This window comes from Anolis sagrei, chromosome 6, assembly GCF_037176765.1.
Source record: "Anolis sagrei isolate rAnoSag1 chromosome 6, rAnoSag1.mat, whole genome shotgun sequence".
NCBI classification, from domain to species: Eukaryota; Metazoa; Chordata; class Lepidosauria; order Squamata; family Dactyloidae; genus Anolis; species Anolis sagrei.
In genome coordinates, this window is record NC_090026.1 from 13,005,113 (window position 1) to 13,018,391 (window position 13,279).

At 43.6% G+C, this 13,279-nt stretch overlaps 1 protein-coding gene across 2 annotated transcripts in view; it reads right to left on the bottom strand.

Moving 5' to 3' along the window:
- Nucleotides 1-2,725: 2,725 nt before the first annotated feature.
- SLC12A6 (solute carrier family 12 member 6) overlaps nt 2,726-13,279 on the bottom strand; it is an 82,464-nt gene continuing 71,910 nt past the window's right edge. For both annotated transcript variants that reach the window (XM_067469795.1, XM_067469794.1), the window contains 7 exons: nt 12,526-12,721; nt 12,268-12,437; nt 9,459-9,590; nt 7,922-8,029; nt 7,628-7,812; nt 5,558-5,691; nt 2,726-4,236 (listed from right to left, as the gene is read on the bottom strand). In XM_067469795.1, coding sequence (XP_067325896.1) covers nt 4,145-4,236; nt 5,558-5,691; nt 7,628-7,812; nt 7,922-8,029; nt 9,459-9,590; nt 12,268-12,437; nt 12,526-12,721 — 1,017 coding nt within the window. In that variant the 3' untranslated portion in view covers nt 2,726-4,144. The remainder of the gene's footprint in view (nt 4,237-5,557; nt 5,692-7,627; nt 7,813-7,921; nt 8,030-9,458; nt 9,591-12,267; nt 12,438-12,525; nt 12,722-13,279) is intronic.

A 13,279-nucleotide genomic window follows, 5' to 3' on the forward strand; every position in this document is an offset into this window, starting at 1 on the left:
ATAGTAATATATAATACTGATATTGTACTATGCTAATAATATAATCTATTGTATATACATATAATATTTATAATAATATAATGTAATACAATATAATAATAATACAATATTATATTTTATATTACATGTAATATTACATTATAATGGTATAGTACAACATAGTAATATATAATACTGATATTGTACTATGCTAATAATATAATCTATTGTATGTAAATATACCTTGTAAGCCGCTCTGAGTCCCCTTCGGGGTGAGAAGGGCGGCATATAAATGTTGTAAATAAATAATCAAAGTGATTAATTGCAACATTCACACTTGCCTCCAACAGACATTCCACAGATATGTAGACCGCTTGTTTAGCTTCCAATATACCTCACAACTTCTGAGGATGCCTGCCAGAGATGTGGGTGAAATGTCAGGAGAGAATGCTTCTGGAACATGGCCATACAGCCCGGAAAACTCAAAGCAACCCAGTGATTCCGGCTATGAAAGCCTTTGACAACATGCTTTAGCTGTTTAGCAAGCTGTTATCAGTAAATCTTTGATTTCTATACCTATTTTTTATTACCTGGGTCACGTAAACAATTTTGAAGCAAAAAGGGGTCCAAAGTGGAAAAGGTTAAGAAGCCCTGGGCTAGACCCCCCTGAACTCTGATGACATAAGTGTTTTCAAGAATTGTCTTTTGCCTTCTGCAAAAGGTAGGAATGAACTCAAACTAGCATGTTCACGGAGCAAGGACTATTGAATCCATTCATGTTCTTGGCTTGATTTCTTGAAACCGGTGATCTGAACAAACACTACAGGATCAAACTTAGTTTGCAGTGGCTTACCGACACTCATCCAACACACCCTTCCACATAGGACTCATTTAGCTTCTGGCAATTTTCTTCATACTCTAAAGCAGGGGATTGGCACACTTCTGGAGAGTCCCAGTATTTACTTACTTAGGCGATCCCTCGTAGTCTGAGGATGATGGCCCTCCAAGTGTAGTGTCTTAGCAGAAGACACGCTGTGGAGCCCTATTCTTGACCCACATGTTCTTCCACAGTGAGGACATCAGTGGAAGGCGGCCTCAGTCAGGGTTGGTTTGACACGCCTTCCTCTTGACATGTTTCTCTCTTTTACCCTCCATTCGTGCCTCTTTGAATTCCGCAGCACTGCTGGTCACAGCGGACCTCCAGTTAGAGCACTCAAGGGCCAAGGCTTTCCAGTTCTCAGAATCTATGTCACAGTTTTTAAGGTTAGCTTTAAGCCCATCTTTAAATCTCTTTTCCTGTCCACCAACATTACGTTTTCCATTCTTGAGTCGGTAGTAGAGCAACAGCTTTGGGAGACAGTGATCAGGCATTCTGACATGGCCAGCTGAGTTGATGGCATAGGAGCATCGCCTGGTCTTTGCTTCTTCCAGCATGCTAACATTTGTCTGCCTGTCTTCCCAAGAGATTTGCAGGATTTTCCAGAGGTAACACTGATGGAATTGTTCCAGGAGTTGAGTGACTGTACAGTCCACATTTTGCAGGCATATAGCAGGGTTAGGAGGACAATAGCTTTATGAACAAGCACCTTGGTCTCCCCGTGGATGTCTTGATCCTCAAACACTCTCTGCTTCATTTTGAAGAATGCTGCACTTGCAGAGCTCAGGCAGTGTTGTATTTTACTGTCAATGTTGACTTTTGTGCAGAGGTGGCTGCCAAGATACAGCCTTTTGGCAGTTCTGGATGAAAATTTGCTATTTTGCTCTCCCTTGAGATCTGGGTTAAAGTGGCTACTAATATTGAAAGGGTTTTGGGGAACTGGAGATGCCAGTGAAGCTCACAAAGGCTGCAAGATTCCAGCTCCCGCTATAAAGTTACTGAGGCAATTTGAAGTGTAGGCCTGCTTTTGGCTATACATTTTTTTCCAAAAATGTATAGCCTCCCACCAACAACGGAGTGTCAAGCTAACCCCCTTCAGTGCTGTAAAATATGGTGATGTACCAGGACTTTTTCAATTAATAGTCATGAAGATCATGAGAATATTAACCTGTATGGTTAAACCACTGAGCTGCTGAACTTGCTGACTGAAAGATGGGCAATTCAAATCTGGGGAGCAGGGTGAGCTCCCGCTGTTAGCCCCAGCTTCTGCCAACCATGCAAATGTGATTAGCTCAATAGGTACCACTTCTATGGGAAGGTAACAACGCTCCATGCAGTCATGCCGGCCACATGACTATGGAGGTGTCTATGGACAACGCCGGCTCTTCGGCTTAGAAATGGAGGTGAGCACCACCCCCCAGTGTCGGACACGGCTAGACTTAATGTCAAGGGGAAACTTTTACCTTTATCTATGGCAGGGGTCTGAGGGCCAGATACGGCCCTCCAAGGTCATTTACCTGGCCCTCGCTCAGGGTCAACCTAAGTCTGAAACAACTTGAAAGCACACAACAACAACAACAATCCTATCTCATCAGCCAAAAGCAGGCCTACACTTCCCATTGAAATACTAATAAGTTGGTATTTATTAAAATTGTTCTTCATTTTAATTATTGTATTATTTTTTGCACTACAAATAAGATATGTGTAGTGTGTGTAGGAATTCATTTGTGTTTTTTATCAAATTATAATCCGGCCCTCCAACAGTTTAAGGGACTGTGACCTGGCCCTCTGTTTAAAATGTTTGAGGACCCGTGATGTACGGGAACCAAATGCCTTGTGGTCATTCAAAACGACAAAGAAACCAGAAACTATATATAAAATGTTTATTCTTTACATAATTCAGGAAGCCAAAAATAATAATAATAATCACACCCCCAAAACCTGATGCTATGTAAACAAGGTCACACCCCCAATAAATTAAAAGTCTCCCCCAAAGTAAAAGAGGTGAGGAAAAGTATGTGAAATTCCCTTTAAAAATAAAAACGATGAGGAGAGGCTAGAGATCCGTCTGCTTTAAGGCTATCTCAAAGGAGTGGTCCCTGTACGCGATTCTTGAGCAAGGGATTGAGAAAATTTAGACATCCATCATTGAAACGGAAGGGGACAACACAGACGAGGCCATTTGCCCACGTCAGGAGAGGAAGGACTCACTCTCAGCACTCACAAAATACAAGTTGTAGGGCCTCGCTATTGAGACACTTGTTCTAAAAAGAGGCAAGCATAATAGTTTGGTATAGAAAGAGCTGTGACCCTCTTTCCCAACTTTGGGGGCAGAAGGGAAGAGGGGATCGCTGTTGACAGTTATGCAAGTCAGAAGATATTGCTGTTTTGCCTCCTGTCCGAATTTAGGAAAGATACTTTCCTCTGCATGATAACTATGAGTGCAGTTTCTTTTGCTTTTCAGTCATTCTGCAAAACATCTGCAAACACCGAGACTCTGAGCGTCCTTGCCCAGAGAGGAGAATGGGAGCCACAGAGGAGAAGAACTGGCAGGACAGGTGCCATCACCAGTATGCCACTTCTACCCTGGCTTCAGGAATCTATCATTCTTCACCATGCCTTGACAAAGAGTGCAATGGGATTTCAGCATCCCATAAGGGTCGAGGGTGGAGGATAAGTACAAGAAGTCAGCTCCATCTTTCTAAACGCCCCTCCCTTTGCTTTCAGAGGGAAAGAAAGCAGAAAGACTTTGGCACTGACCACAAGAGAATGGCATGATGCAGGCGGCATCTCGTTGCTGCCAGCTCTCCAAACAGCATCTCCCATCCCCTCCTTTTTTAAATAGACAGTGTCCGTTCTGTTGAAATACTCTTGTAAAGGTTAGCAGAGGGTTCCAGCAACAACTAGGAGACCAATGCATGAGTTTCTCCCTCCTTCTTTGGCTCCTTTCGCGCCCCGAGCAACATTAGGACCCGACTGACTAGCTCCTCTACGTCTTGGCAAGAGGCCGAGCCATGTTCCGCTCGAGTCTAAAAGCTTAAGTAGTTCCTAATGTGTACCTTTGTAACCTCATGGAAGGATAGGGGGAATGTCAACACTCCCTCCTCCAAAAGGAGAAAAACCACCCTATCTTAAGACCCCCCCAACTGCAACTGGAAAAAGAAAGCGAAGGAGGCGTGACGCTGCTAGCTGCTCTGCTGGAGAGATCAAGTAGCAGGTGGTAACAGGCAGGAAGCAGGTGTCAATCTGACAGAACCGAGTCCGTTGGGAGGAAAGCCTCCCATGCCTCTAGGAGTAGATGGTGATCACTTCGCTGCCACCACCCCGCACAAGCAGCACGCGCTCCAGCCCTTCTGTGAGGACCTCCAGGAATTCCATATCTGTGGATAGAGGAGAGTCAAGGAAGGAAAACTGCAGCTGTTTGTTGCCCAACAGGCTTCAGTCTAAGAGAGGCCTCAGTCTGAAATAAACATGTGTTAGTAGGCCTCAGTGTTAGAGAGGCCTCAGAGCACATCCCATCTCTCTTGCGCCCCAGATAAGAGCATGAAAAAGTGGGTTTTTAAAAGTCTTTAAAAAGCACAGCTTTAGCACAGCTGGGGGGGCCAGGCTTTAGCACAACTGGTTAATCGGCAGCAGCAATAGATCTTACCAATTGAAAGGTTGGCAGTTCGAAGCTTGGGTCGGAGTGAGCACCTGACTTCGACCCAGGCTTTGAACTATTTATTTATTGTGTCAGTATCAACCAGAAAATTGTATTACATTTTTAACAAATTTTTTAGAAACAGACAAAACAGAGTTTGCAAGTTTGGTAGTTGATTAAATGTCCTTTGACCAGTATCTGGCCACTTGGAGTGCTTCTGATGTTGCTGCAAGGAGGTCCTCCATTGTGCATATGGCGGGGCTTAGGTTGCATTGCAGCAGGTGGTCAGTGGTTTGCTCTTCTCCACACTTCAGCCCTTTAGGTGTTTTGGACTTCAACTCCCATATTTCCTAACAGCCAGTAGAGTTGAAGTCCAAAACACCTAGAGGGCCAATGTTTGCCCATGCCTGACCTAAGCAATTCAAAAACAGCTGTGAGTAGAGAAATTAGGCACCACTTAAGTGGGGAGGTATTTTATGGCACCATAAAGGAAATACCAAAAAAAAAATGCCAACGATCGGAGGAAGTTTGTGAACAAGGTTCTTCATCATAGAGGATGGAGCGACAGCACCACCCATGGCCAGAATCAAGCACAACCTCCCAGACGCCGAAGCTGGGGGGAAAAAAACACCTCTATCTGTTGTCTGTCTTCTCTGTTGAACAGTACTGAATGTTTGTTGTGTGTGTGTTCTGTGATCTGCCCTGAGTCCCCTTTGGGGTGAAAAGGGTGGAATATAACTGCTGTAAATAAATAAAATAAAAATTCCTAAAACCTAGAAGACAGGAAGCCAAATCCCCCCTGCCTTTCCTACCACCCTTCCTCTCCCACCCCACTTATACCAGCCCATCTTCTCACTCCCCCGACCCTTCTCCGACAATCCCCCCACCACTCCTCTACTCCCTCACTGTTCCCTTATTATCCTTACCCTTCTTTAACCCCTATGTTTTTCTTTTATGTAATTGTAAATCTTTTCAATAAAAATTATTTTTAAAAAATTACTAAAACATGACAGGCTGCATAGCCATAGACCCCAAGGTCTGCATAAGACAAAGAAGGATACAGTTCTCATCGCCGTCAGGATTGCGTGGTGGACCAGGCATGTTGAGCAGCACTAGTTTAGCCTCATGGGACTTGTTCACAATGACCTCGTTGAGCTTGACAGCCGTATGCATGCGCCGCACATTGGATTGATCCCTGGAATGGGGATAGGAAGAGACGGATCAGTACCAAAATTGAATGCATATGTATGGATACACCTTTGCAGGAGGTTTGACAACAGGGATGGGAACTGCACGCCTCCATTATCTGACAAAAGGCAGAGAGCACTGGGACATGGAGGATACAAAAGGTGTCAACTTGCAAAGACTATGCTGGCAGACAGTGGGGACTCGGAGCAAAAAGAATAAAACAAACTTCTGAAGATATGAACCGAAAACCAATAATAGGTTGTTGTAGGTTTTTTCGGGCTACATGGCCATGTTCTAGAGGCATTCTCTCCTGATGTTTTGCCTGCATCTATGGAAAGCATCCTCAGAGGTAGTGAGGTCATCCTCAGAGGTAGAACCAGAGGTAGGACCTCTGAGGATGACCTCACAACCTCTGAGGATGCTTGCCATAGATGCAGGCGAAACGTCAGGAGAGAATGCCTCTAGAACATGGCCATATAGCCCGAAAAAACCTACAACAACTCAGTGATTCCGGCCATGAAAGCCTTCGACAATACATAAACCAATAATAGTTATGATGGAGTAATAAAGAAGCATCTTTCTTGCAATTCCCACCATGGTTGCTGGACAAGAAACAAGATGTCACATGTGGTCTTTGTCAGAATTTTTTTAAAAAAAACTAGGTATTTTTAATTACAAAATTGTGAGTCAAGCACTGAAAGAATTAAATTGATGCAATGACTCAGCAAAAGCTGCAGTTCAATATAAGAAAGTGTGGTGTAGCTTAGTAGCTCTCAGTATGTGACAGGTCTCTGTGCAAGAAGGGCCTCAGTGTGTGAGTAGGCCTCACTATGAGGTAGGCCTTAGTGTTAGTTCGCCTCAGTGTGAGAGAGGCTTCAGTCTGAAAGAGCCCTCTGTACGAGGCCTCAGTGTTAGTAGGCCTCAGTATGAGGAAAACCTGGTGCGAGAAGCTTCGGTGAGAGAAGCTCCAGGTTGAAAATCTCATGTGTGAAGCTTCAGTGTGAAGGCTGCTGTGTGTAAAAAGCTACTGTGTGAAGCTCCTGTGTAGCTTCAGTGTCAGAAAAGGCTATGTGAGAGCAAAGCTTTTATCTGCATGAGAAAGAAACCCAGCATGGAAGCAAAGAAAGAAATATAAATAACTTGTGTTATGGAAAGCTTAATCTTAGTGCAGCCATATTATTTTGATATATAGAAAAGCCTCCTAAGGAAGAGATAACATTGGTCTGTGTGTTTTTTGTTCTTTTTATCACTTTGGGCTACTGGTGCTGGTCACACTGCTGCTGATAAGTTACTCTGATGTACATGATGAGGAGGTCTTTTATTAATAAGCCCACTCCCCAACAGTCTTGTCACCGGGACTGTGGCGCAGTTGACTGGGAGTCAGCTGCATTAAGATCACTACTGACCAAAAGTTCATGTGTTCGAAGCCAGCCTGGGTTGGAGTGAGCTTCAGACCAATTTATGTAGTTTGCTGTCGACCTTTGCAGCCCAAAAGACAGTTGCATCTGTCAAGTAGGAGATTTAGGTACCGCTTATGTGGGTAGGCTAATTTACGATGCCACAAAAATCTCCAGCAAGCATGCAAAGAATGAGGAAGTACTTCATCAGTGTCACAAACGGACGGTGAAGCGACAGCTCCCCTGATAGCCAGAATACCTTCATAAAAAAGCTGGAGTGTTAAACAACCTCTGTGTGTCTGTCTATGTAGTGTGTCTATGGCATTGAATGTCTGCCATGTATATGTGCACTGTAATCTGCCCTGAGTCCTCTGCGGGGTGAGAAGGGCGGAATATAAATACTGTAAATAAATAAAATATAACAGAACTTTGCCACCAGGGGATACAGGCTATTTTCGGTATCACTACCAAAGAGGAGCCCATAGAAAGCAAGAGATCTTGGGAAGGAGTCAAGCAAAGAGGGCTAAGATATCAAGTGTCTCTTACGGCCGCATGTTTAAGAGATCTTGGAAACCCTCCAGCGTCTTCTGCTTTTGCCCACGGGATGCCATGTACTTGTCCTTGGTCCATGTCATGTGCACCTTTTCCTGGTATGTCTCCGTCTCTTCGTCGTCATCTGAGCCAATACTGGTCAGCCGCAACATAGAATTCCTGTCCTTCACAAGCTGAGCCTAGGAAAATATTATTGCAGGTAAAGCAGTAAAGGAACAAACAGAAACTGCTGGGTGTTTTTTTCCTGCAACCTGTTCCCTCCCATCATGTGTCTCGGGAATAACTCACCTCTCGGTCTCGCTCGGTCTTAGACAGGCGCATTTGCCGCAACATCTGACAGCGCTGCTCCATCATCAGCGTGCGCTCGTATGTATAGGCAGAGATGTCGCTGTCATGCTGCCAAGGGGGAAGAAAAATGAGGACAGAGAGCCAGGCTATACTCATTTTACTTCTAGCTAGACCTATCAGACTTCCCCTAACCTTAACCATTCCCACATTTCTCTCTAGTTTAACATTTGGCAGCTCTGCAGGTATGTGGAATTTCCAACATCCCTAAGAATGCAGAGTACCGGGGCTTATAAAGCAGAATTAGATGAAGGGTTAGAAGGCATGATCATCAAGGTTGCAGATGACACCAAATTGGGAGGGATAGCCAATACTCCAGAAGACACGAGCAGGATTCAAAACGATCTTGAGAGATTAGAGAGATGGGCCAAAACTAACAAAATGAAGTTCAACAGTGACAAATGCAAGATATTCCACTTAGGCAGGAAAAAGGAAATGCAAAGATACAGAATGGGGGACGATACCTGGCTTGAGAGCAGTACGTGTGAAAAAGATCTTGGAGTCCTCGTGGACAACAAGTTAAACATGAGCCAACAATGTGATGTGGCGGCAAAAAAAGCCAATGGGATTTTGGCCTGCATCAATAGGAGCATAGTGTCTAGATCTAGGGAAGTAATGCTACCCCTCTATTCTGCTCTGCTTAGACCACACCTGGAATATTGTGTCCAATTCTGGGCACCACAATTCAAGAGAGATATTGACAAACTGGAATATGTCCAGAGGAGGGCGACTAAAATGATCAAGGGTCTGAAGAACAAGCCCTATGAAGAGCGGCTTAAAGAGCTGGGCATGTTTAGCCTGAAAAAGAGAAGGCTGAGAGGAGACATGATAGCCATGTATAAATATGTGAGAGGAAGTCATAGGGAGGAGGAAGCGAACTTGTTTTCTGCTTCCCTGGAGACTAGGATGCAGAACAATGGCTTCAAACTACAAGAAAGGAGATTCCATCTGAACATTAGGAAGAACTTCCTGACTGTGAGAGCCGTTCAGCAGTGGAACTCTCTGCCCCGGAGTGCGGTGGAGGTTCCTTCTTTGGATGCTTTTAAACAGAGGCTGGATGGCCATCTGTCAGGGGTGCTTTGAATGCAATATTCCTGCTTCTTGGCAAGGGGTTGGACTGGATGGCCCATGAGGTCTCTTCCAACTCTAGGATTCTATGATTCTATGAACAGCTCCTTAAAATGGTAGGAAATGTGAAACTATGTAATCCTTGTGTCTACTGAAGGAGAAAATTCACCTTAGAACTTGTGGGAATGCTAACAAAAGGCATTTCTTTATTATCTTTGGAGAACATCAACGGAATTGTGGGATTCAATACATTTTAGACTTTATTGTTCTCTATCCACCAACTGGTCTCACAAGCCTTGCCCTCTATTGTCTAGCACCAAATTAAGTTGTTGACCCAAGGAAGAGAAAATCTCTTGTGACTCTCAACTTATCCTTGTTTCCTCATTCCTTACATCGATTTTCCGTGTCTCACCATTTCCACCACTTCCACCTCTGCTTCGATGCGGAGGTGATATAGAAAGGTTGCCAAATCCTTCTTCATCTGGATGCTGTTGTCCTCCAGCTGAGCCACGGTAAAGATGCGGATTTTGCATTTACGCCACACCTTGGAATGGAAGAAACAGAATCAGTCAGCTTGATTTCCCCCCCTTATTGTTGGAAATAGCAACCTTCCAAATCTTGGGCTGTTGTAGGTTTTTTCAGCCTGGATGGCCATGTTCTAGAGGCATTCTCTCCTGATGTTTCACCTGCATCTATGGCAAGAATCCTCAGGGATTGTGAGGACCTCACAACCCCTGAGGATGCTTGCCATAAATGCAGGCAAAACGTCAGGAGAGAATGCCTCTAGAACATGGCCATACAGCCCAAAAAAACCCCTATAACAATCCAGTGATTCCAGCCATGAAAGCCTTCAACAATACTTCCAAATCTTCACTATTTGTTTTTAACGTATATATTTGCTAACCTGTATTGTATGTATATACTGCTTGGCCAGTTTGACTGTACTTCTTTGATATGTGTGTGGGGTTGGGAGGGTAAAAGACATGCAATTGTACTGAGTATGTTCAGACAAAACTTCATTTTGTGATCGGTATACTTATGGACTTCAATGGAAACAGATGTCTTTTGGACTTATGTAGGAATAGTTTACTATATGTTTGCTTTGAGAAGCAGTGATACAGTTATACAGTTTGGATGTTCATAAGATGTATACCTAAAGACTATGGACTATTGATTAAGAATGATGCCCTGTGTTCTCATCACAGAGAAATTACATCCTATCTCAATAAAAAATGTGCCTGTATACTGAATTAATATAAGATTACATTGATCAGATTGGGGTGCAGTGTAGGGGAGACGAGGATAGTTGGTGCATATATCTATGGCTACTTGTATATTTGTATTTTATGTTAAGAGGACTAGATGTATGTTGCATGTTGTGTCTGCACTGTCTGTTTTTGATAAGGCCAACTGGCTAATCCAGGGGTCCTCAAACTTTTTAAACAGAGGGCCAGGTCACAGTTCCTCAAACTGTTGGAGGGCCAGATTATAATTTGAAAAAAAAAACATGAATGAATTCCTATGCACCCTGAACATATCTTATTTGTAGTGCAAAAAACACTTAAAAACAATAAAATAATTAAAATGAAAATAATTTTAACAAATCTATATTTATTAGTATTTCAATGGGAAGTGTTGGCCTGCGTTTGGCTGATGAGATAGGATTGTTGTTGTTGTTGTTGTTGTTGTTGTCGTGTGCTTTCAAGTCGTTACAGACTTAGGTTGATGACCTTGGAGGGCCGCATTCGGCCCCGGGGCCTTAGTTTGAGGACTCCTGGGCTAATCAATAAAATTGTTGAATTAATACAAGATGTTTGTGAGTAAACAAGATACGGGGTTATCCGGAAAGTAAGGTTACAAAGCATGTAGCGCTCACTAGGAATTTTCACGAGGGAAGTTGGTATCACTTCCGTGTAGCAGGAAGTCAGCAGAAGCAAAGGAGCAGTGCCAGTTGTTAGTAGCTCATTGACTGGTATTGTGAAGGTTAGATATGAGCGTCCTCATACCGTTTCCCTTTTGTCTGTTTCCTTAATGACATTGCTCATCTGCACACTGCTCATGCAACACAAGAGTTGCTGACTTCATTTGGTTGGGATGTTTAAAGCCACCACCTCCCACAGCCCGGATCTTGCACCCAGTGACTACCATCTGTTCACTAAATTGAAGGAACATCTGGTTGGAAAACACTTTTCCGGCAATGACAAAGTGAAAATTGAAATGACGAACTGGCTGAAAAAGGTGGCGGGAGACTTCTATGACACAGGCATCAAAAAACTCATCGTACAGATGACAAAATGTATTGAATTAAATGGTCATTATGTAGAAAAATAATGTAATACCTATGCTATAATCCATGTTTTATTAAAATAGATTCATTCTTTGTGTTTTTAAAAAATCTTGAAACCTTAAAAGGTAAAGATTGTCCCCTGACATTAAGTCCAGTCATGTCTGACTCTGGGGTGTGGTGCTCATCTCCATTTCTAGACCAAAGAGCTAGTGTCGTCCATAGACACCTCCAAGGTCATGTGGCCGGCATGACTGCATGGAGCGCCGTTACCTTCCCACTGGAGTGGTACCTATTGATCTACTCACATTTGTATGTTTTCGAACTGCTAGGTTGGCAGAAGCTAGGGCTGACAGCGGAAGCTCACACCACTCCCTGGAATCGAACCTGCGACCTTTCGGTCAACAAGCTCAGCAGCTCAGCGCTTTAATCTACTGCACCACCGGGGGCTCCTTGTAACCTTACAATCCGGATAACCCTAGTACTTTACTTTTTAAAGAAGACTTTGTTTTTCTTTCTTTCCTTCTCTGCATATTTTTAAACTAAGAGGTTTCAAGGGAGAATATATGTTTTGGGCAATTGCAATTTCAACTTCAACTTCAAAGAAACATTTCAAAATCTGCTAGCTAAGTATATATTTTTTGTGCAGTGGCATGCCTTTGTCCCTGGTAGTTCAAAGACATGGTGTATCAGTTTAACAGCTGAGTTACTTGCGTGCCATTACATGAATGCTTGTGAACATCACTTTTTCAAAGGACTGACTTCTAACAAGGTCATGCCTTTCCTTGACTAGTGGTTTTCTAAAGGTGGTCTCCAGATGTTCATGGAGATTCACATTTGCCAAAAGGATATGACATCATTTATTTTTTCAAAAAGATAATGAATAAGATTTTTCCAAAAACCAATTCCCTTCCACAATAATGCCTCCCAAAAACACCTTGTGTTGCTTAAGAAGAAAGGGGAGCAGCATCAGCATCCCGCCATCGTGCACAATCCACCAGACGTCAATGTTCCCCTCCAAAAAGGGCTCTACGTTGCTGGGGAAGAAGGACACATTCTTTGCCACAAGCAAGGCCAGATGGGCAGCTGTAGTCACCCGGACAGTGCCTGAAAAGTAGAAATGTAAAGTCAGGAAGAATGGGTCAACAGGCTGTGATCCACCATCCTTCTCACATTTAACCCTCCGTCGCCATACCAATGAAGTTCTTCCAAGACCGGGCATCCTCGCTCTGGCGCCAGGCATTGGGCCAGCCCATCACCACAGTGTTGTGCTTCATACCACCCAGCCCACAGGACTGAATGAGGTGGGAGGTGCCCTCGCGCACCTTGCCAGCCACCACAATCTGGCAGAAGCCTTTCACCCGTTCCGTCTCCATCAGGTGTTTGATGGTCTGAAACAATAGACAAAAGAGGGCTAGAAGACATCAACAGGTAAATGATTCCTCATTATCCCAGCTTCGGGAAGACACCTTTAAATGGAATCTGGGGAAGAGATCACATCTTAAAACTTGTATTTCAAGAATACAGTATGGGCACAGAGGCATCATTTGGGGAGCAATCTTTAAAAATCTCCTGTCGAAGGCTTTCCTGGCCAGAATCACTGGGTTGCTGTGAGTTTTCCAGGCTGTATGGCCATGTTCCAGAAGCATTCTCTCCTGATGTTTCGCTGACATCTATGGCAGGCATCCTTAGAGGTTGTGAAGTCTGTTGGAAACTCTGCAGGAATCTACTGTATACCATGCAGCTGTGGACAAGTCTATATAGGGACCACCAAATGCAGAATTACACAAACACAAATCAAGGAACGTGAAAGGCACTGCAGACTAATTGTAGTACACCAGAGCAGGAACACCTTTGGCCTTAAATACCACACCAGCTTGATAAAATCAGCAAGCAGTTTCGTGAAGAATATATGTAGACAAAGCAGAAAAAAATAGCAAAACAATAAA